Genomic DNA, 22,139 nt, shown 5'->3' on the forward strand with positions numbered 1-22,139 from the left:
TCCATGGGACATTCTTGCTTGGAAATTCCACCAGAATTCTGGGCCCTGTATCTTTAGAACACTATTTATTCCCTTTGTTGCAAGCTATCCTCCTCACCCCTAGATGTCTCTGTTTCCAAAAGAGTCTATTCTCCATTCTGTCCCATGCTAAGTAATTATACGAGAATGACTTACCTACTCTGAGCAATTTCTACACCACTAAATAGGGATAATGGTAGTTATCAGACTGGGTTGTCACGAGAACTTATTGAGTTAATGCATGCACAAGGTTCTTGGAAAGTGTTGTTATTTTCCCCTTGTCTCCTCCTGGCCAGATGATTAAAAATACCTTATCTGTTCAGTTCCCTTAGTGCTTAGGTGGTTCATCTTCTCTGGCAAGTGGAGGCTGGGGATAAGGAGATGAGGCTTAAGAGAAAATCTAACCACCTATCTCATCTTTAAAGAAGGCAGAATAGTGCAGATTCTTGCTCTGCAGTGACACACAATAAATAACACTCAGGGTGCTATAAATTTATGGATATTATTATGGAATCCCTATGTCCCATCCACATGCATCTGCTTTCTAGTGCTGGTATTCATTTTATATTCTAGGGCTTAGCATATTGAACTCTACGTTCATACCAAATGCAAGGTTTTTGCTTTGAATTGTACCTGAACTACAAGTATTTACATATTTGCCTTCTATATTTCCATCCTCTCATCTCTGATTCTACCACAGTGCCTAGTGTAGCATAAATTCAGCCTCCAGTGACAGTGCTAGTTGTAATGGCTAATTTATGGAGGGAGTGATGTGTACAGAGATAGTTCTGGGCACCACAACCCATTCCATGACAGTCTGTGAGAGACATGATGAGCTGCCAACCAGGAAGAACTACTTATGCCCAGACCCTTAGAGTTTCTGAAAGGAGAAAGAAAGAAAATGAACATATGGTCGCTGACTTTGGGCCAGGTACTTTACAAACTCATTTCCTCCTCAAGGTAACTTTACACAGTTAGGCACTATTATCATTTTAGAGTCCAGAGACATGAGACTCAATGAGTTTTGAATACTTGCTCACAACTGTACAGTCCCAAGGAAGCAACAGGAATGGGCTTTGATGACAGACTTGCATGAGTCCTAAAGTTCACTCTCTTTCATCCTAACAATACTATCATTTCCTATCTTTACAGTGTTCTTACCAATCAAAATGTTTATTTCTCTGACAATGAGAAAATCAGTCCTTACAGACACTGATCATCATCTCTTGCCACATTAATGATCTAAATTACTCATCTATGTATTCCTATACCAGAGCACATATAGACACCACTCAGATGACATTTGAATTATTTGATTTTTATGCTGACCTCTGATGGGCTTGAGCACCATGAAGGTGCAGCTTAAGGTCATAGTCATTTCTCCACCCACTCTTCCTGGAATGTATTTATGTGTAGGTATCTGTTTATTGAGTAAATAAATGAATGAAAGGATAAATGAAAGAATGAATGAGTAGACAAGTCCTCCAGGAATTCATTGATATCTATATAAACCATTGGTACCTTTATAAACCATTGTTTTACAAGCTCATCGCTTGGTCCTAACTGAGCGGATGGGGAAGCCATTTTTCTGGTTTCATCCTTGTTGATGAAAGTTTTGTTAGATGGTCACCAACAGGCAAGCCTCTCTCACAAAGCTGGGTTTGCCAAGGACAAGAAAGCCACAGAATAGGGTAGGAATATTCTTTTAATTTTTTTTGTTGGTTGTGGGGCTTGAATTCTGGGGCCTGGGTGCTGTCCCTCAGCTCTTCAGCTCAAGGCTACCACTCTACCTCTTGAGCCACAGCATCACTTCCGGGTTTCTGGTGGTTTATTGGAGATAAGAGTCTCACAGACTTTCCTGCCCCAGCTGGCTTTGAACCATGGTCCTCCGATCTCAGCCTCCTGAGTAGCTAGGATTATAGGCTTGAGCTACCGGTGCCCAGCAGGAATATATTTTACCAGTGTTCTGAGTTATAGTCCCACTGTTTTTTGCTAGCTAGATCTGTAATGAGTTCACATACCTCTCTTGGAAACTCAATTTAGAGAAATAGAACATTCACCTTGGATACATGGGAAAAACTTAATATGGTTTTCTAACTTTTTGTTTTAGTTTTGAGGATATATTTGATATAGTTTCCCCCCTCCCTTTCCCTCATGCTTTGAAGATCTGTGCTTTATTAATGAGAAAAACGATCGCTTTTATTTAGTATGTACAAAACACTTTAAAAGGCTAGCAGCCACCTGGAACTGCAAACCAAGTGCCCTGGTAATGTAAGATAACCAAAAATGAACACCAAACAGAATTTCAGCCCCAAACAAAGACTCTGGATGGTTCTGTCATCAGTGAGCCTGAGTCTAGATAAAAAAACACGATTTCCCTATAGCCCTCCTCACAATATAGCAGAAGCAACCAATAGACTCCTTTCTAACCCCCGAGGCTCTAGGGCTCAACATTCCCCAGGTAGATTCAAATGGACTTAGAAGTTCTCGAGATTCTGTGATGCTGTTCAATGTGTGCAAATCCTATGGCAGGACTTGGTTCTTCTCTTGCCAGAATCCAGAATTCCTAACTAGACAATTACACTCACAAATAAACAGCCGTCTCTCACAACGCTCAAAATGGGGGAGAAGGGGTTTGGAATAAGATGGCAGAAACAAAACAGACTTGAATGATGACAGCGTGTTTTCAAATGGAAAAACATCTACGAAAAATAAGAGCTACGGGTGACTTGACGGAAGTGGGTACGAGAAAGCAAGAGACAATCAGTTGGTGCACGGGATGCATGCCACAGGTTCCCCTATGGGGCCACGAAGCAATTAACACCGACTCGATACTTACAAGTAATAGGAGTAGGAATAAGCATTTCTTCTATATATTGATGGGCAGTCAGATGAAGGAAATGTCCAAAAAGGGGGGTGGGGAAAGAAAAGACAAACAAACAAGAATTAGATTTATATGAAATCTCGATTCTTACATTATTTCAGCATCCCTCACCTCAAGGAGATGGAATTTCCCTTCTAATCAGAGTCTTTGAATGGCACAAAGGGAGGGAGAGAGGCTTCGCTTAATGCCACCTTATGCCAAGGAAGACAAACTTCATGGTGGGCTGCTTTCTTTGTTTGAAAAAGTTCTTCTTTTTGGCCAACTAAAACTAACTTCTTATAATTATGAATCTTGGAGGTCTTCGGGGAGGGTTCTGGAGCATCTTAGAGTCAGTGTACCATACTCCTATATAGTAGTGTTCCTAAAGATAAAAATGCAGTCATTCCTTCTCTCTTCTCTGTTTCAGGTCAAATCAGAATTTGGTAAGATCATGACAAGGCAAAGGAACATAAGTCAGCCAGGGCCCCAACATGGCTCCCCAGCGATTCACCCCAGTGCCCATACCTATATATAGACTGCCCACTCTGAGTTAGGACTAGCTATCTGGATATTTGGAATGCTTCCTTGGAAGTTATAATCTCCATGTAAGCCCAAACTTTCCTGAAGCTAACCAGGCTGGAGAGATCACATAGAAAGGCCTTCAGATCTCTAAAGAGAAAGAAAATACCAAGCTAATACCCAGCTAATCCAGCCCGAAACAACAAAGTTTTCTCAGGTAAGACCTTTGATGTCATGACAAAGAAACAAGTTACTCCCTTAAGCCCTGCCCAACATGAAGATTTATCCCAGTGATGAATTGTTCTTCTTTAAGTGATGAGATGTTGGTGGTCATCTGCTATGTAGGACCAGACAAAATTCAACCTCATCATGAAAGGACATTGTACTGAGGAAGAGGGCTTTCAACTTTTGTGGGAACAAACTCTGTGCCTCTGTGCTCTCTCCTATTGCTTATACTAATTTTCAAATTGTGTTTCTAGGAGCTTGGGGGTTCCTCAGGGCAGCCTCACTGGACAGAGAAGGATACTGAGAAGATGGGGCTGTTGGTACTCAACCAGGCGCCCAAACCAGAGCATCTCCTTTATTTTTTATCTATTTCATAAATAGGAGCTTTATCTCAGATACCACCTGGCTAAGAACTCAAGTCTCAAAGGAAATCACTACCTTCAATTTCTGCCTAATATTCTCACTAGCTCTTGGTTTCTGAACAATCACAAACCTCGAATAAAGTCCATGATATTCCCCCTTGGTTGTAATTTGTCTTATGTTGGAAGACAATAAATAGAATGTTTTTATTTCACATCAGGTTTCACTACACTGACATTAAGTGATCCATTTGAGGAATAGGGAAAATTGCTAGAAAATTTAGGTCCCCAAATCTGAGTAAGAATAGTTTCCTTCCTTCCTGAATTATTTGATTAATTGTAACCATTATCCCATCTGCTTGTCACAGGAAGACAGCGTCATTATAACTGCAGAGGCATGAACACATATTCTGATTTCTACCTTTCAAATGGGAAGTGGCCTCAGCCTCAAGATAGGGCTATCTCTAGGCTTTCTCTTAACTATAAACAAAGCCCAACCTGGCGATCCCATAGTCCCAGAAGGAAAGTGGCTGAAAGGAAAGCAGACACACAAAACCCCATGGCTTCTCACCAGAATGAACTAGCAGAAATGGGTCAAAGTACAAGATCTGGTGGCCCAGAAATGTCCTGGACCAAACGAACAGTAGGTCTGGATGATGAAAGAGTGAAACACTCAGAAGGGTGAAGGATGGAGATTCAGTAAGTCCATGTCAAGTCATCAGAACCTTGCCACTAACCATGCATCTGGGCCCTATAAAGAGATTGTTCCTGAGCTTCACTGCAGTTGGACTCAGGGCCTAGAAATGTTAGTACTCAGGGATGCAAAGTTTAGGGTCTATTGATAAAAATTTACAAATATCTGTGGCTCCAGTTTGGATGTCCCTTCTGAGACTGAATGTGGAAACTTAATCTCCAAATCTGTGTCCATGATATTTGAAGATGAGATCTTTGGGAGGTAATGGGGATCAGATAAGATCGTCAGAGGATGTGGGCCCCCTTGTTGGGGCTGGTGGGTTTATGCAAAGAGAAAGAGAGAGTTGACGTATACGTGTCCTATCTCATCATGTGATGTAGCAAGAAGACCCTCCGAGAAGCTGAACAGATAGCAGCACCATGTCTTTAGGTTTCCAAGCCCACAGAACTACAAGAAATCATTTCCCTTCCTTACAAATCAGCCAGTCTCACAGATTTCATCATATACAAAGACAGATGAAGATACCTGCATACTCCATATTTTCAAGAGCACTGGGCTGAGAACCCAGAGGATTTCAAAAGCCAGTGTTGCTCAGTGTAACATCTTAGGCGAACTGACTCCTCCCCTTTAGAACTCTTATTTCATGATCCATGTACCAAAGGGTGGGAATAGATAACCACAGCCCAAAACAGCTTTGATGAGTGAAAACGTAAGGTTCACGAGTATGTCAATTGCAGGGCCTTGAGCAAGTCATTAACTAGTCCTGCATTGAGCTGTTTCCATCTCAATCTTTGGGGCCATAAGGCATATTCTCAAAAGTTATCATGGCCATTGCTTCTAAAGTATAGTTGTCGAGATGATGTTCAAATTCGATGAGACAGTGTTTTATGCAAATTACATCAATGTAAATTTGCATTAGGTGAGATGAATACACAGTTAGCCAACACTAAGGATGGATAAAAGATGGTACAGATATAAAGTGTGCTGTGTTCCGGTCATGAGGAAAAGTTTTCACTTCTTTAGGGATAATAAAATAGGAATAAAATAAAACTGTGTGTAGCACACTAACAATGAAATACATTTTTTTTATAATGTTCTTATTTTTCTCAGAAGTACGTGGGGAAGGGATGTTGAACCTATCATTGGTTTTCTAAGTGCATTACCATTTAAGTCCCTCCATCAGTTTGTTTGTTTGTTTGTTTTCGCTGGTCCTGGGGCTTGGATTCAGAGTCTGGTGCCATCCCTGAGCTTTTGTTCTCCAAGCTAGCACTCTACCACTTGAGCCACAGCACCACTTCTGGCTTTTGTGGTTAATTGCAGCATTGGTACTCACTGGACCCTATGCTGAAGATGACCTATACAACTTGTGGGTGGAGATGGGAGGGAAAAACTGGGAGAGAGCGAGGGAGGTGAAATTGTCCAAAAAGAATGTATTCATTACCTGCTTATGTACATCATCTTTATAATAACAATACATTTTATTTATTTATTTATTTTTGGTCAGTTGTAGGGCTTGAACTCAGGGCCAGGATGCTGTCCCTGAGCCTTCTTGTGCTCAAAGCTAATACTCTACCACTTGAGTCATAGCACTATTTTCCAGTTTTTGAGTGGAACTTTTCTGCCTGGGCTGACTTTGAACTGCAATCCTCAGATCTCAGCTCCTGAGTAATTAGGATTAAGGGCCACTGGTGCCCAGCTTAAATGTTTGTTTTTTTTTTTTTTTAAGTGACTCTTGGACTTTTCTTTATCCTGTCTGGCTTTGAAGCATGATCCTAAGATCTCAGCCTCTTGAGTAGCTTTGATTACAGGCATAAACCACCAGTGGCACCTGGCTCAGTCCTCTTTTTAATTGCTTGTTTCCATGACAGAGTTACTTTATGCCAGGGCTGTCCTGTACTACAATCTTCCTATTTGTGCTTCCCTCTGTTGCTGTGATAACAAGCATACACCACTGAACCCAAACACTGACTGAGACCCAGTTTCAAACTTTGTATTCTCAGGGTGGCCTTGAACCATAATCTCCTGATCTCTACCTCCCAACTAGCTAGGATTACAGGCTTAGGCTACCACACTCAGCTTCTTCTCAAGTCTTTAAAAACTTGTTTTACTAGCACATATTAGTAAAATAAGGGGGGGGGGTTCCACTGTGACATTTCCATGCACTCACATAATGTGCCCCATCTGACTGTTCGGATAAATGTTATTATCACCTTCACTTTGCAGATGAGGAAACTGAGGCAAAGAAAGTGAAGGCACTACTTTCAGGTTATGTACATAGTAAGATGAATTTGATATCATCATAACTCTAAGGCTCTGGACCACCATGCTGCCTGTGCTGTCTTGAATGAAAGCAGGAAAGCAAGTTATTGATAACGGATCAGGCTGCTACTGGAGAAATCTCATGCTTTATCTCTTTTAACCTTCCCTATAGCTCCAGGGAACAGATATAGCTTTTAGCTGTGGAATCTAAGGCTCTAAAAGCTCATTTCTCACTAGGCCAAAGCTTCCATCCTGAGAAGAATCTCTGCAGCTTCCACAGCCACCTCCTCTTGGACTCTAGGCTGCATTCAGCATTGTGACTCTCAACCTTCATATTTGACCTCTGTCTAAACCACCTCCTTTTGACAGCATGCTCTTTATTCACGGATTTCCTCTATAAGTAGCTTTTCTGAGTTACCCAGAGGTCATCAAAAGCCAGTGTTATCCCTGATCTAGCTTCATAGAAGCTAGAACGATGATAACTGGCAATATTGTATTAATATTACCTTTTCTCAATTAAACTGCAAAGTCTTCCAGGGCAGCCTCTCAACTCTTTCTTCTGTGACCAAAACACAGGTTACATTTGTGTTTTCTCTAAGCTTTGAAAAAGATTTACGAAAGGTCTAAATTTATAACGATACAGTGATATTGCAAGTAGCAGATTGCCTGAAACCAAAAATCCTGAGCAGGAAGACAGCTGTGCTTAGGTGAAAAAAACAACAATAATCTAAACTTAATAAATCACATACTGCAGAAGTTTCTTTTTATCTGCCTGAAAAGGTTGACTTCAGGCACAGTTTCTCTTTGTTCCATACCATTTAAACAGGACTGAGTTGCCTATCTAACCACCCATTTGACTGACCTCTAATGATCCATTTAGTCCATCTATCCATCCATCCATCCATCCATCCATCCATCCATCCATCCATCCATCTATCCATCCATCCATCCATCTGTCCATCTGTACATTCATCCATCCACCTGTCCACCCACCCACCCACCCACCCACCCATCCATCCATCCATTCCTTCATCCAACCTTTCTCTCAATAACCATCTAATAACAAATACTTCCTGGGCATAAATGCACTCACTCACCTATCCATCCATTCACCTATCTACTCATCCATTCAACAGTCCACCGTCCATGTCTCCATCTTTCCACAATTAAGCTGGCAAAAACTTCTTCAAGTGTTACTACATACTGTCTCCTTTAAGTCCTAGAGATGGACAAATGAAATCCTGATTCAGTCTACCTGTCTGGTTGGGAGAGCAAGACAAAAAAATTGAAAAGCAAGTGATAATAATTGCTTCCACTTACCTACTGGGTTATCTCTTATGGGCCAGATACTTTTCTAGGTAAATTATGTAGCTATTTTATTTAATTCCTGCAATACCCCAAGAAACATTATGTGCATCTTGTATATTTGAGGAAGGAGGCTCAGAGAGGTCAAGTAACTTACCCAAATTCACATAGCTGTTGAGAGGCTTGGTCAGTATAGAATCCAGACAGTTAATGACCACTATTTTATGTTGTCTTCTAGAATAATAATACATGTATGATGTGGGAACAAAAGTGAGCTGTGTAACCATACAACTGGCGGGGGGGGGGGGGGTAGAGATGGGGAGAGAAAGCAGGCAAGGTGGCTCAGAATCTCTGATGCTTGATTTGTAAAGCTAAAGAGGAGCCAGATGTGGTAGGGGGTAGGTGTTTTCAGGCAAATAGAAGTGTTTGTTGATTCAGTATGTAAGTTAGCAAAGTGGGAGCATCTAGATGTGGGAAAGAATACTTAGCAAAGAGTTTCAGGAGTTTGAGTTCAGTCCATAGGTCACAGGGTATCTCTAAGAAGCCAAGGAGCAGAGTGCTGGTTTCAGATTCATGATCTGGGCATGAGGATGAAGAGAAAGTCAGAAGGGATGGAAGCCAAATAGTTATATCAACAGCAAGGGAAGGAGATCTGTGTCTGTGCACGTGCACACATGCGCATGAGTGTGCGCATGTCTGATTTGCCATGACCATCAGAATGAATAGTCATGAAAAAGACTTCAGCAAACCAGAGAAGGAGGTCCCCTTGTTCAGGATGTGTGATAAAGTTCTATTTAGAATGAGGTGGATAAAGGATGACATATTCTATTTAGGCTGTTTTCCCACCTCAACAAACTACTCACTCTCCTCTCTGACTTCCACTTCACACTCCAGCCAGAAGTTCTGTTTTATAATCTATTAGGGTTGGATGATTATCTAGAGTGTAGCCTCTATCATCGGAGTGTCCAAGGTGGAGACCCAACTCTGTTGCTCATTAGCCGTTGGATATCAGGAAATTCTTTTAAACTTCATTTGTCCTGTTTTTCTGATCTCTTGTATACTATAATCTAGTAATGTGCACTATAATCTAGTAATCTAGTAACTCATCCAGGAGTTATCATTGTGATTGTTCTCACCGTTTCTATTGTTTTCCTTTGGTTAGACAATGTGTTTCCAGGAAGCTTAGGGCATGAGGAGTCTTTTACATTTTCTCTTCCATCTTTCCTACTCACTTCCCTACCTCAGCACTTCATACATCATCCACGCTGAAGGCTGATATTTGGGTCTGCATTGCAAATGATGTTACGTTAAGACACAGAGTGTTAATCCTGGTTTCAGGTGTTTTGATATCACTGCTACTCTATTCAAATGTTTTTAGGAAATACTTTCTATGTATAAGATAGATGTGGGATAAAGATGAATCAGAACAGACATATGAAGGTCAGTTACAGAGGCAGGATATGAATACAAATGACAAGGGTTAGACAAAACACACTTGGATCCCCACAGAGGGGGTCCAGATGGCAGAGGAAGTGTGTCTAGATCAGAGGTAAGGAGAGATTTACTAGAGAAGAAGGGAGGGAAGGAAGAAGGGAAGAGGTAAGGAGAGCAAGGAAGCAAGCAAGCACAGAAGGGAATGGGAAGGAAGGAAGGAAGGAAAGATGGAAGGAAGGATAAAAGGAAGGAAGGATGGAAGGAAGGAAAGAAGGAAGGAAGGAAGGAAGAAAGGAAGCAAGGAAGGAAGGAAGGAAGGAGGGGGAGGGAGGGAGGAAGAGAGAATGGAAGGGAACGGGAAGGAAGAATGATCAAGAAAATGTAAAGATGCAAGCTTAGAAGAGTCCAACATGATGAAATGCCATTTGTTTGACAAATAGGTAGAATATCTGACTTGAAAAAAATACTCCATCCTACTTGATATGGAATAGTTTAAGGAGTAGGTAATGATTTTGACCTTAACTATGAAATGCTTGAGGATTTCCAGGGGCAGACAATACAAAATAATAGAACTTCAGTGGCAGAGGAATAAAGCTGAAGACTCATCCCGACAGGGAGATGCCTTGTTCAGGCCTGCAAGGCCACCAGGTAGTATGATCAGAAATCACATGTCCCAGGGGCTGGAGGCAGGGGAATGCCTCTGGATGTTTCTGGGGTAGAATGTTGACAGGAAATGTTTGCTACAAAGGTAAGTACTTCTTGGAAGTCTTGATTAGAAGGATTTGGGGCTCAAGTTTAGAGGGTGATACAAACTTTGTAAATGAAAAGGACTGTCAGGACTTTTAATTCAAGGACACATATCCAAAGACAGGATATAGTAAAATTGGGAAAAATAATCCTAGAGAGGAAAAGTGGTATCTGAACCTGAGCCATCTGTTTCCTAGTTTGTGATGAGCTTACTTTCTATTAGTCTTCTTGGAGCTTTGGAGTCACAGAGCCTGAGTTCGCATCTCAATGCAGCCTACGGCCTTGGACAACTTCGATAATTCTTCAAACTTTAGTTACCTCTTCTAAACCCAAAACAAATAAACAAAAGAAGGAAACAAACCTCGAGGAGCATCAGTGGCATCATCAGACCTATTCAGCTCTGATTACTGGAGAATGACAATTGAAATATTGCAGTGGTTTAAATAGAAAATGAAATGAGGTCCAGGTATGAGTACTGATCGTGACACCACCGATAACATCTTAATGGTGGACCTGCTTGGGCCTGGTATCCTTGTTGATCGTATGTAAGATGAATCTCCCTGTCAGTGCTGTAATTCCTTATGCAGGTATGGGAAATGAAACCCATTCTGACAATGAGCTCGGTGAATCTCCAGAAGAGCTCCTAAGATTGGCTGCATCTCACACCTGGGATAGCCCAGGCAGAAATTTGTCACATGGATTCTCCAAAGTTAATAGTGATCAACAGGACTGTAGAAATTGGGATGCTGGTTTTATTATTCTCAATCCACAAACACGGTATCTTCCATCCATTAGACTGGGAGGAGGTAATGGTGGGCAATGCCAATTGTAGGGAAATTAGTACACACACAGTCTTTCAGAATAGACTTTCATAGTCCAAAGTCAAGATACTCCAAGACACTCTCAGGAAAGTTGCTCATTGGAAAGGCATAATGGGCTGAAAGTTCATCTGGATCAAGAGGAACTTATCAGGAGAGAAAGCGATACTGGGAGCTAGAACCATTCTGGGACATGCCTTCAACGTATCCTCCTAAAATTTTCTTAGTTCTCATTTAAAAAATGAAATAGAGGAGTTCATGAGGGATTTGGAGATGTCCTGGGTACATGTTTGCCAACCTGGCACTGGTATTTCCCCACACCAGGCCATGCCTGAAGCTTTGGATCGTGCTTCAAAGTGGTCTGGTGTCATGGCATTTGAATTATATAAAACCTGAGCGCACAGGAATCTCATTTCACATCTCGTAGAACTTCATATGAAAGTGGCTTTCAACCACCAGCATATACTGGTGAAGGCACTAAGACTTGAATTTTCTACTTTACTATATATTGAAGACACACAATGCCACATGATATTAAGTGACATAAAATATTGGTGGCCTTGTAGACCGGTGGCTACCAATTTCTTTGAAGGAGGCTAGAGAATTAGTCTAAGGGGAGGAGGCAAAGGGTGAAATAAACTCAGGATTGGAGGAATGAATCAATGGGGAATCTCTCCATGTCAGACACACCTTGGTGCTCATGAATACAAAGTGTGTCGTTATATAATGACATGGGACACACATTTCTTTTCCTCTCTCCCTTCTCCTCCCCTCGACTCCCCTCTTTTCCTGCCCTTTCCTGTCCTCCTTTTTCCTCTTTTTCTTTCCTCTTCTCCCTTCTTCCTCTTCCCTTCTCTTCCTTTTCTCCTCTTTTATCACCCTTTCTTTCCCCTCCCATACCATCTGTAAATTGTACCATCATCTAGACTAGAAAACCTCCTATTTCTCCAAAAGATACAGCATATGCAAAAACAAGTCAGTACCCACATCCACATGTACTATTGCCACAATGTCAGAGTTTTGCACTTTGGAAAGAAATGGTAGTCATGTGAAACCTGTTGATTGGGCCAGATGAGCAGTCCAATAGACATGGGAGGTGATGAAGAGATATTCAGAGGAGGTTGAAACCACACAAAAGACTCACTTTCTACTTGCTCCCACCCAGAAAAAAAAAAGCCCTTTCCTTGTTCCCAGAAAGTCACACCTTTCAGAAATAGCTGTGGAGAAGGAAGTGAAATTTCTTCACAAGCTCACAGACAATGGTGACGTGGGTTAAGCGAGGCTTTAGAAAGAGCAAAATTGGAAGAGCATATCTGACTTACAAATCAGAGGCAAAGAATGAGACAATTTCAGGTCTATCAAAAGATGTTCAGTTCAGTTAAATTGGTCACTTTTTCCCAGGTAGACAATACCAGACTTACCTCTGCCTCTAATAACATCAGTGAGACATCTCTAAGAAATTTGTCAATGATCCTATATGTGCAGTGTGCTTACTGCCTCCAGGAAATCACGGTGCATTGGTCTAACTCATAATGGCAGCTGGTGCTGTTTTGTCAATGGTGGTAGGAGGATGCAGTGCTGGCTTTAGCCCTTTGAGGGCTCCTTACCACCAATGTTCACAGAATGCACTCTAGTTTCTCCAACAGAAAAATCAGTAGCTAGATGAGAATGCTAACTCAAGCCATTCTTCTGGCAGTTTGAGGACAGAATCATGATGGCATTAGACAAAGATATGAAGAAAGGGCAAAGTTCTGGCAATGACATATCCTAGTCAGGCTGGGTGCTGGTAGCTCACACCTGTGAGCCTAGCTACTCAGGAGGCTAAGATCTGAGGATTGTGGTTCAAATCCAGCACAGGCAGATAAATCTGAGAGACTCTTATATCCAATTAAGCAGCAAAAATCCAGAAGCAGAGGTGTGGTTCAAGCGATAGAGCACCATCCTTCAACAAAAAAGCTACAGGATAACATCCAGGCCCTAAGAAACAGAGAGAAAGAGAGAGAGAGAGAGAGAGAGAGAGAGAGAGAGAGAGAGAGAGAGAGAGAGAGAGAGAGAGAGAGAGAGAGAGAGAGAGAGAGAGAGAATTCTGGTGCTTATGTGGCTTTTACTGGTAATTTCTAGGTTTTTTGAGTCTCTGATAGCTGGAAATGGAGATACACTTTTTTACACATATTTTCTGCAGTCATATTAAGGTTTTACTGGACTCTTTATGTAACCAAACCCAGAGCTTCAGGCTGAGGTGTTAGTTTGGCTAATAATGTAAATGGCTGTTTTCAGGGGGCGAGGGGGGGTGGCACATGTTACGATTCGTATTATTATAATACAGATCAATACTTTACTGGTGCTTTGAGGATTGGAAAGTGGGAAAGTGGAGACCAAGATTGGAACTTTGGCGATGCACTGAGAAGCCATGGAGATGGAAACAGGTGTGGCGTGCGGTGACAGGCAGGGGCTACTCCTTATTTAGAGGACTAACCAATGAGTCCTAAGGAGCGCAATGCCAGCTGACCTCCCTTACACTTGGCAGTTGTCTTGTGTTATCTTCAAGCCTTGGAAACAGCTCTTCAACAGAATTGCTGGGCAGTATCGCTTGGGAATAAGGCACTTGTTTCATTAGCAATGCATGCATACTATGAGAAAACTGTGTTAGCTGGCCAGATGTGCCCAGAAGAAGTATCCTGATGAGAGATGACAAGCAGAAACAAGCAGCTGGGAAGGTTTTGCAGGACATGGAGTGGGAAGAGCTTGGGGATAGGAGGAGAATTCCTGAGACCCTCACCCAACTGGAGGCTTTGCGGACAGCTCAAGAAGCTGCTACTTGACCAATGCACATCAAGGGGCGGACAGAGGTCGAGAACTGATGTATTCCTTTCTTGCAACTGTATTTTTAGGCTCATCTGCATTCCAGGGCCTCTCCTTAGCTGTCTCAATGGCAATCACAAACCAAGCAGTGAAGGCCAAGAAGACTCACTTAAGCAGGATCTCATGGCACATCAAGCTACAGAAACAACTGGTCCCATAAAAACCTAGCCTTCTCGGGGTTACTAGCCCAGCCAGTAGCACCCATCCTTCAAATACCATAAAAGAGTCCCAGTAGACTCAAGTATTTTAGGACCTCAACCATGATATCAGAAGATTCCTGAATGGACAGTGATTGATGGAATGATGGCCTGGCCGCATGGGAGTGCTGGGGGTCACCCGGGGTCATTGGTGTCGTCCGGGCAGCGTGAGAGACTCACCTCCTTTTGATGGTAAGCATCACCCCCAGGAGAATAATGATGAACATGAGCAGGCCAGCGATCACGCCGGCCATCTTCACCGTGTTGTCCACCTGCTTCTCTGGCTCCACGGTGTTGGAATTCTGGGTGGAGGCGCCTTGGAGGAGGAATAGGAAGGAGGAAGATGTTGAGAAGGCTGGCTTAGGTGACTGGACAACATTCACAATGACAACACCATGGCAACCAAAGAGCTATATGCCAGGCACTGCTCTAAGAGCTGCCTAGACATTTTAAATCCCCTTTGAGAATTTAATTCTCAGTGAGTTTGGGATTCTTATTTGATCCTTTGGAAGAAGGGATGGACATGCAGGGAAATTAAGTCAGTTCTCCCATGGATTTGATAGCTGCTGGGTAGGAATATCCTGTCCTTCTAGTGGAATCAAGTAGAAGCTTCTGCCTTCCACTTTGTCCCTTAGAACTACCATCTAGCTTGTGGGTCCATAGACTTATTTATGATAAATAAAATGATAGTTAAATGATTAAAAAAATGGTGTGCTGAGGCAACACAATTCAAAGCCCTGGAATTTTAAAGATAAAATGATAACAATAATTGTTCTGTTTCTTATTAAGCAACAAATGATAGGATACAAATTTAGTGCATTAGAGAGAGTTTGCCTTGGGTTCCAAAAACATAGGTTGGATCTACTGTACACTGGGCATTTATATGAGGCTCTGTGTTCTACCAGACGTGGATTTGTTGATTCAGTCCCTGGTAGAGGAAAGCAGGGAGCTGGCTACTTATAGTCTTAGTCCTGTGCTGGGTGACTTTTGGATCTAGCTTGGTCAATTCATACAGCAGTCTTGAAGGTAGGTACTGATTTGCCCATTTCCTAGATAAGAAAATAAAGGGATTTGCTGGAAGTCACATGGTTGGTAGGCAAGAGTCAGGGTCGCACAGGTCTGCTGACTCCATAGTCAGAAACCTCAAATTCAACTTTCAAGACTTCTAAATCCTCTATTCTTTTCTGCCTAAAATGACCACATTGCTTATGCCGTAGAAAAGTAAATAATGGAAGAAAACCAAGGCCCAGCCTCTAAACTAACTTCCTGTTTCAGAGTCTGGAGTGGTCCAGGGGACATACCAGCCCCCATTTGTCCATTTTCTCTTGCTGTCTTTATATGCCCACTGGCATTTCATTTGTATAAGGCAGATTAAAGTCCAAAGCATCTGTTCCCTAACCTATCCCTACTTTTCTGCCACATTAGTACCCATTCATCCTTTATCAGCCAATGCACTTTCTTTGGCCCCTAGGAGAGTTTCTTTCTCTTCTCTAAATTTGGATAAAACTTTGTAATACTTTGCACATGCCTCAAAGTTATCTCTTACCAGAATGTACTGATGTTATTAGTTATTTGTTTCCCCATCTGTCTTCCCCACTGGTCTATAAGATCCTTGGGGGCAGGATTACGCTCTGTTTATCTTTGTTTTCCCCATGTTAGCATGGAGCCTGACTCATAATAGAGGCTCTCTAAATGTTTGTGGTTTGCTCAGAGTTTAGCTTAAAGGGATGATGTCGCTGCCCACACAGACATTTGTCCTCATGGAACCAAATCAAATTTTCTCCTTGTTTTAGTGATGTATTCACAGAACTCAGTGGAGTCAAGAATGTAAGAGATGCTAATACCCATAAGCTTCATTTCTGATTCACCAGACACACTGAGGTTTGAGAACAGCCCTCCAGCACACTGATGCACCTCTTCCTTTTTGCTTCAGAACGAGTGCAGAGTACATTCTCTCTCAGAGCACTTTCCCTAAACTGCTGTAACTTGAACTAGTTGGAGTTACCCAAACTGGAGAACGAAGATGGATTCTTCGAGAATCAGGGGTAGCATCCTCTTCGTGGTGTCACTGACGCAGTGACTAGCACAGGAATTCCCCCTCCTCCTCTCAAGAATTGTGTAACAGATGAATATGGAATGATATAATTTGCTTTAGTCACTCACTCGTGCATCATTTTTCTCCTGAGCAACCATGTGCCATGCGTCAAATTATGCTGTCTGTAGGGCCAGAAAGCTCCCTCCCCAAAGTACTTGTGGGTGTCAGAATTTAAGAACCTCTTTCACCGGCTCAAGGCAAGACCAATTCATCAAATTCCAGGTCAGCTGAGAAGGCTTGGCTCTGCCCATCTATAGACTAGAGAACTCCTGAAATTCCTGAAGTGAATTGGAGCAACTCCTTCTCCTCTTTAGCAGGGGCAGGCTGACATTCTAGAGTAGGGGTTAGCTCCGAGTAAGACTGAGGTAACTCCAAAGATGAGATGTCCAAGAAGTGTAAGAACCTCAAATCACAATGCCTCCGTATCAGTCTTGTTTGGATGAAGAGTTTGCTTTAGAGCACTGACTCACTGACATAGTTAAACTTAACTTAGTTGTGCCTGATCCTAGTCTAGAGGTTGGGAGGGCAAAGGTAGACAGCCTCTGGAGAGACTCCTCTTACCCTAGAAACATTGTTGTCAGTTTGGTCTAATGAAATGGTTACCAGCACCTACAGGAGGATGGACATTTGGTGAGATTGTGATGAGCAGAATGGGTACAGTTCCTATTCCCCAAGAGTCTATCATTAATGGGACTGAAGGGATACAATGAAATAACCAAGAACCAGTAAAAGGAAACCTTCCATTCTGTCACAGGCTTGAACAGAGAGGTGCATGGCTTTGGCAAGGTGAGTCACAAGGCAGTGAGTCACTTCTGGAGGCAGTGGCCAGTCGGGTGAACACCAGGGCTGCAACAGGAGAAGGAAGTGTGGGAGGAGTCCGTGGGAGCAGTAGAACAAACTGCTAGGCTATGGTTGACAGGACAATTTCTAGAAATAAAAGGCATTTAGGGGAACAAGAAAGCAAGGAGAGCAGGCTAAAAGAGAAGCTGGTAAGGTAGCAGGGACCATTTCACACAGGACATTACAGGCCACAATGAGGGGCTTTTACTGATACCCAAGAAACAGAGAGAGAGAGAGAGAGAAAGAGAGTCATTTATGTGCCTCGTGGAGGTAATGACGTGATCAGATTTGTATTTCCAACAGATCATTACAGCATCTGTGGGGAACCAAAGTGGGTCAGAAAGTTGAGTTTTGAGACCATTGCAGGCCTTCAGGTAGAAGGTGATAGTTGCTTAGACTCAAGCAATGACAGTGGACATTCAGAGATGTAATAAAAGGGACAGTCAGCTGAAACAGAGATACATAAACTGTGTTGGTGGATGGGGTCTAAGGAATAAAGGAAAAAGGTATGAAGATGATGGTTGCCACTCACTGTTTTTCCTGATGGGGTAGATGCTATCTATAGGTTCCAGAAACAACAGAGAAAGAGGAAATTTAGAGTGAGACTATGTACGTGTTTGAGCAATTTGAGCTCAAGAGATTACTCCAAAAAAGTAAGGAGCTAAATATGTGGGTCAAGAGTCTGAGCTGGAGGTAAAAATGGGAGTCATATGCACGGCAGTGGTACCTGAAATCTAGAAGTCAGTGAAGTAATTCAGGGAAAGAATAAAAATTCAAAAGCAAAGCAGAAGAGAGGCATGAGGGTCTTCAGTATTTAGTGAATGGGCAGAGGAAAAGTATTCTCCATAGCAAATGGGAGAAGCATCCAGAGATGTAGGAAGAAAACCTGGGAATAGTGCAGCACCCTAGAGGAACAGAAGAAAGGAGTAGTCAACTGTCTTGTCAGGTGTTGTTCCCAGAGGAGAATAAGGCTCCATGACCAAAGGAAAGCACGGATCTTTGGAAGGTGACTCAGTGGTAGAGTGCTTGCCTTGTAAGCGTGAGGCCTGGGTTTGATTCCTTAGTACCACTTAAAGCTGGAAATGGCGCTGTGGTTCAAGTGGTCAAGCACTAGCCTTGAGCTGAAGAGCTGAGGGACAGTGCCCAGGCCCAGAGTTCAGGGTCCACGACCAACAAAAGAAGAAGGAGGAGGAGAAGAAGAAGGAGGAGGAGGAGGAAGAGGAAGAGGAGGAGGAGGAGGAGGAGGAGGAGGAGGAGGAGGAGGAGGAGGAGGAGGAGGAGGAGGAGGAGGAGAAGAAGAAGGAGAAGAAGAAGGAGAAGAAGAAGAAGAAGAAGGAGAAGGAGAAGAAGGAGAAGAAGAAGAAGGAGAAGAAGAAGGAGGAGGAGGAGGAGGAGGAGGAGGAGGAGGAGGAGGAGAAGAAGAAAGAAGAAGAAGAAGAAGAAGAAGAAGAAGAAGAAGAAGAAGAAGAAGAAGAAGAAGAAGAAGAAGAAGAAGAAGAAGAAGAAGAAGAAGAAGAAAGAAGAGGAAATTAGAAGAATCAGAAAACCTTTCCCAAAAGAATTTCAAGATATTCCAAAATAGATTCATCTTTAGCAGTAACTATGACCCAACAATGAGGGTCACAAAGAAACATCCAAAGATTCAGTGAAGCAATATGAACAGCCAGAGCCCAGGGATTTAGAAAAATGCAGAGTTCAACCAGCAGACATCAGAGCTGAAAGCACAGACACTAGGTAGTGTGGTTATTAGGTGGCTGATCTAACTAGGCTTCAGATACAGGACCTTGAACATGCTCTGGTGTGTAGCAAACTCAATGTTTTGTTTTGTTTTGCTTTGTAAAGTACTCTTTAATGAAATTTGTTCTAATCTCTAGGAATTTGCGCCTCTGTTCATCACTGAAGGCCACTAACCAGTGTTCAAAGGTATAGCAGACAGAGGAAATGGCTCTGAGACAAATAGACAAAATCCATGTGTGACTTCTAACCTTGAAAGGAAGAAAGGAGGAATGAAGACAGGCCAGGCTAGACCTACTCCTATCTGAGAGTCAGGGATGCATCCTCAGGGCCCACGTCAGAAGTGTTTCGTGGAACAGAGAGCTGTGATGGGAGTTATCAGGAGAACACTGAGGTTGGCTACTAATCTGACGGACTTCCCCCCACCACAGCACTGAATCCATATGGAAATCTTTCTCTCTGACTCAGTGGCCCAAACATCAAAGGAAGAATTCTCAGACATAGCACTGGAAGCTCTTTAGCGAGATGACCTATGAATTACTTTTCCTGTAATCCCTCCCTTTAACATGAAAAGTCAGGCTTACATCAATTTCAGTCTCCAAAGCACTGTCTCAGACTGATGACTTCTATTTATGAAGTCAGTACTGAGTAATAGGAACATAAGGACTGGGAGGAGGAGGAGGAGGAAGAGAAGGAAGAGGAGGAGGAGGAAGAGGAGGAGGGGCACCTCTTCATCCTTGCCCTCCATAGGACCCAACCCATGAACAACCCAAGTAAACACAATTAACAACTAGGCACCAGGTGATAATTTTTCCAGTTGAAGAACGTTTGAGGTTCTATTGGGGTCCCCTGTGTGATGTGGTCATCAACAACAATCCTGTGAACTCAGCTAGCACCAACTGAGCTGTCTCCAACGGGAGGCTGAGAGCCTGCCCTTGTACCCCAGCCAGCTGTGCCCTCTGAGCTCTGAGCACTCTCAAAGGCTGAGCTAGTTTTCTCAAAGCAGCAGCAACATTCTCCTGACCTCTATGATTCCCTGAAAACCATGGTAGTTTACCAATCCTATCTCTCACATTTTCTGTGTGCTACCTACTTACTCTAAGATGGCTTTCAGTTTAGAGGCGGCCACTACCCTCTTCAATCTAGCCCAGATGCCATGTTTTGTCTCTCCACTGCCTCCTCCTATGCTGCCAATCAACTGTGTCATTTGATTTCCCTTAGAGAATCTTGAGAACCAACAATGGCAGTGCTGGTCTGCTCTACCCTGTATTTATTAGATCATTCTGGTGAGTCCTATCTCATTGTGAACTCAAGCCCCTTAAAAAGATTTCCAGGGCAAAAACATACCAAGAGACTTGTTATGCAAAATGTGGTCCAATGACCAAAATATCAGCATCACATAAGACCTTAGTGAAAATGTAAAATCTCAGGCCTCAGCCCAGATCTATGAAATCAGCATGTGAACAGGGTCTCTGTGGGGCTCCCGTATACGTGAAAGCCTGGAGACCATTGACTTAGAAGGTGTATCAGTCAGAAGTAACATTTGTCAACCTAGAGAAAGGAGATTCAGATGAGACCTAATTCTTGCCTTCAAGTAGCTAAATGGGCCATTGTAGAAGATGGAGAGATATGGAAAGGTCAGGGCTCCTATTAGTGGGTAGAAGTGATGGGAGGTAAATTGTGGAAGAGCTAGCTCACAAAGGCTGAAGCCTCTTTCAATGAGCATGGAAACTGTCGTGAGTCACATGTACAGCTTCATGAATAGCCCTGCTCTTCTTACTATACCTGTTCTCAACTCCATACCTTCCTAGGTGCTTAACCACACTCCCAACACCTCCTCCACGGGATTTGGACTTTCCTTTTATGTCAGTTGACATTGCTTCCACATTTCAGCTCAGTGTCCCTGAACTTCAGTGCTGCTCATGCTCTTAGTGTAAGAAATGAATGCTCTGTGATCTTTAGAGCCAAAGAATTCCCAGGCAGGCTACCCCTGTTCTGTTTTGTCCCTGCTCATGTAACTTACAAGACAGAAAATGTTGAGGAACTGAGCATGCTCTTGAGTAAACCATGTCTCTTTTGGTAGTTGAAATGTCGTGGTTTGAAAGTGCTAGTCATATGCAATGTTTCAAAGCCCAATACCGATGGCTTATGCCTGTAATCCTAGCTACTCAGGAGGCTGAGATCTGAGGATCAGGGTTTGAGGCCAGCCTGGGCAGAAAAATCTGTGGGACTCTTATCTACAATTAACCAGCAAAAAGCTGGAAGTGGAGGTATGGTTCAAGTGGTTTAGTACCAGCCTTGAGCAAAAAAGCACCCCGGCCCTGAGTTCAAATTTCAGTACCTTCCTCCACCTTCCTCAAGAGAAAAGCAATGAGTTTCAAATAAAAAATAGTGACTTAATATTTATATTTTATTACTAACTGGTTGTGTGTCCTTACCCAAATCTGTTAACTACAACATGATTTGACAGTCTCATTTGTAACAAAGGAAAGAAATGTTAAATTCGCAGGAATTTTTCTAAGAATTAAGTGCAATAAAGGAGGTAGAAAGGCTTATACATTCCAAAGGACTGTGCTCACTTGGGGCATAATCACAGCGGGACACTGGAACGGGTCCCAGGGTGAGTAGGGTTTCATATGTCTGCAAACAGTGGGTGCTCTAGGTTGCTTGGGTGATAACTTCTTGCAACATGCTGCTTGAGTTCATCCAAACCCTTAGCAGAGCCAGGCAGAGCCCCCAGAGGGATGTACTTGACTCCCTCATCTCAGCAAGGCTCACATCAGGCTTACATCTGGATGACTTAATGGCAGTCATAACATAATTTGGCACCAAGGGATTCATGATTCATTCTCAAAGTACCCACTCTGGCGGCAGGCCCAATTTCAGAGCTTTACTTCAGAGAATTTTCCCCGTAAAGATATAGAGCAAAAAATAGAAATCACAGATTAAAAAAAAAATAAAGACAAAAAAACCTCCATTTAATTGCAATTGATAAAACCCAAGTAAATCCCAGGGGATGGAGAGTCCCTGGTCCTGATTATTGCTGACAGTAAAGAAAGGAGGCTGGCACATGGGGATGCGATTCTGAAAAGCTGCGCTCTTTAAAACCCACAGCGGCCTCTCCCTATCCAAGGGGCTATTATCTCCAGTGTAGTTTATGTGGAGCAAAT

The 22,139-nt window shown here is 42.7% G+C and overlaps 1 protein-coding gene across 12 annotated transcripts in view; it reads right to left on the reverse strand.

Annotated features, from left to right (window-relative positions):
• Positions 1–22,139, reverse strand: part of Ptprt (protein tyrosine phosphatase receptor type T) — a 992,204-nt gene that overhangs the window by 138,445 nt on the left and 831,620 nt on the right. For 5 of the 12 annotated variants that reach the window (XM_069989779.1, XM_069989772.1, XM_069989778.1 and 2 more), the window contains exons 14-15: positions 14,481–14,616; positions 2,856–2,887 (exon numbers count right to left, since the gene is read on the reverse strand). In XM_069989779.1, the coding sequence (XP_069845880.1) occupies positions 2,856–2,887; positions 14,481–14,616 (168 nt within the window). The remainder of the gene's footprint in view (positions 1–2,855; positions 2,888–14,480; positions 14,617–22,139) is intronic. The other 7 variants (XM_069989783.1, XM_069989780.1, XM_069989781.1 and 4 more) reach the window with 3 other exon arrangements.

The sequence above is a fragment of the Dipodomys merriami genome, unplaced genomic scaffold, assembly GCF_024711535.1.
Source record: "Dipodomys merriami isolate MVZ:Mamm:240054 unplaced genomic scaffold, mDipMer1.0.p SCAF_39, whole genome shotgun sequence".
Classification (NCBI taxonomy): Eukaryota; Metazoa; Chordata; class Mammalia; order Rodentia; family Heteromyidae; genus Dipodomys; species Dipodomys merriami.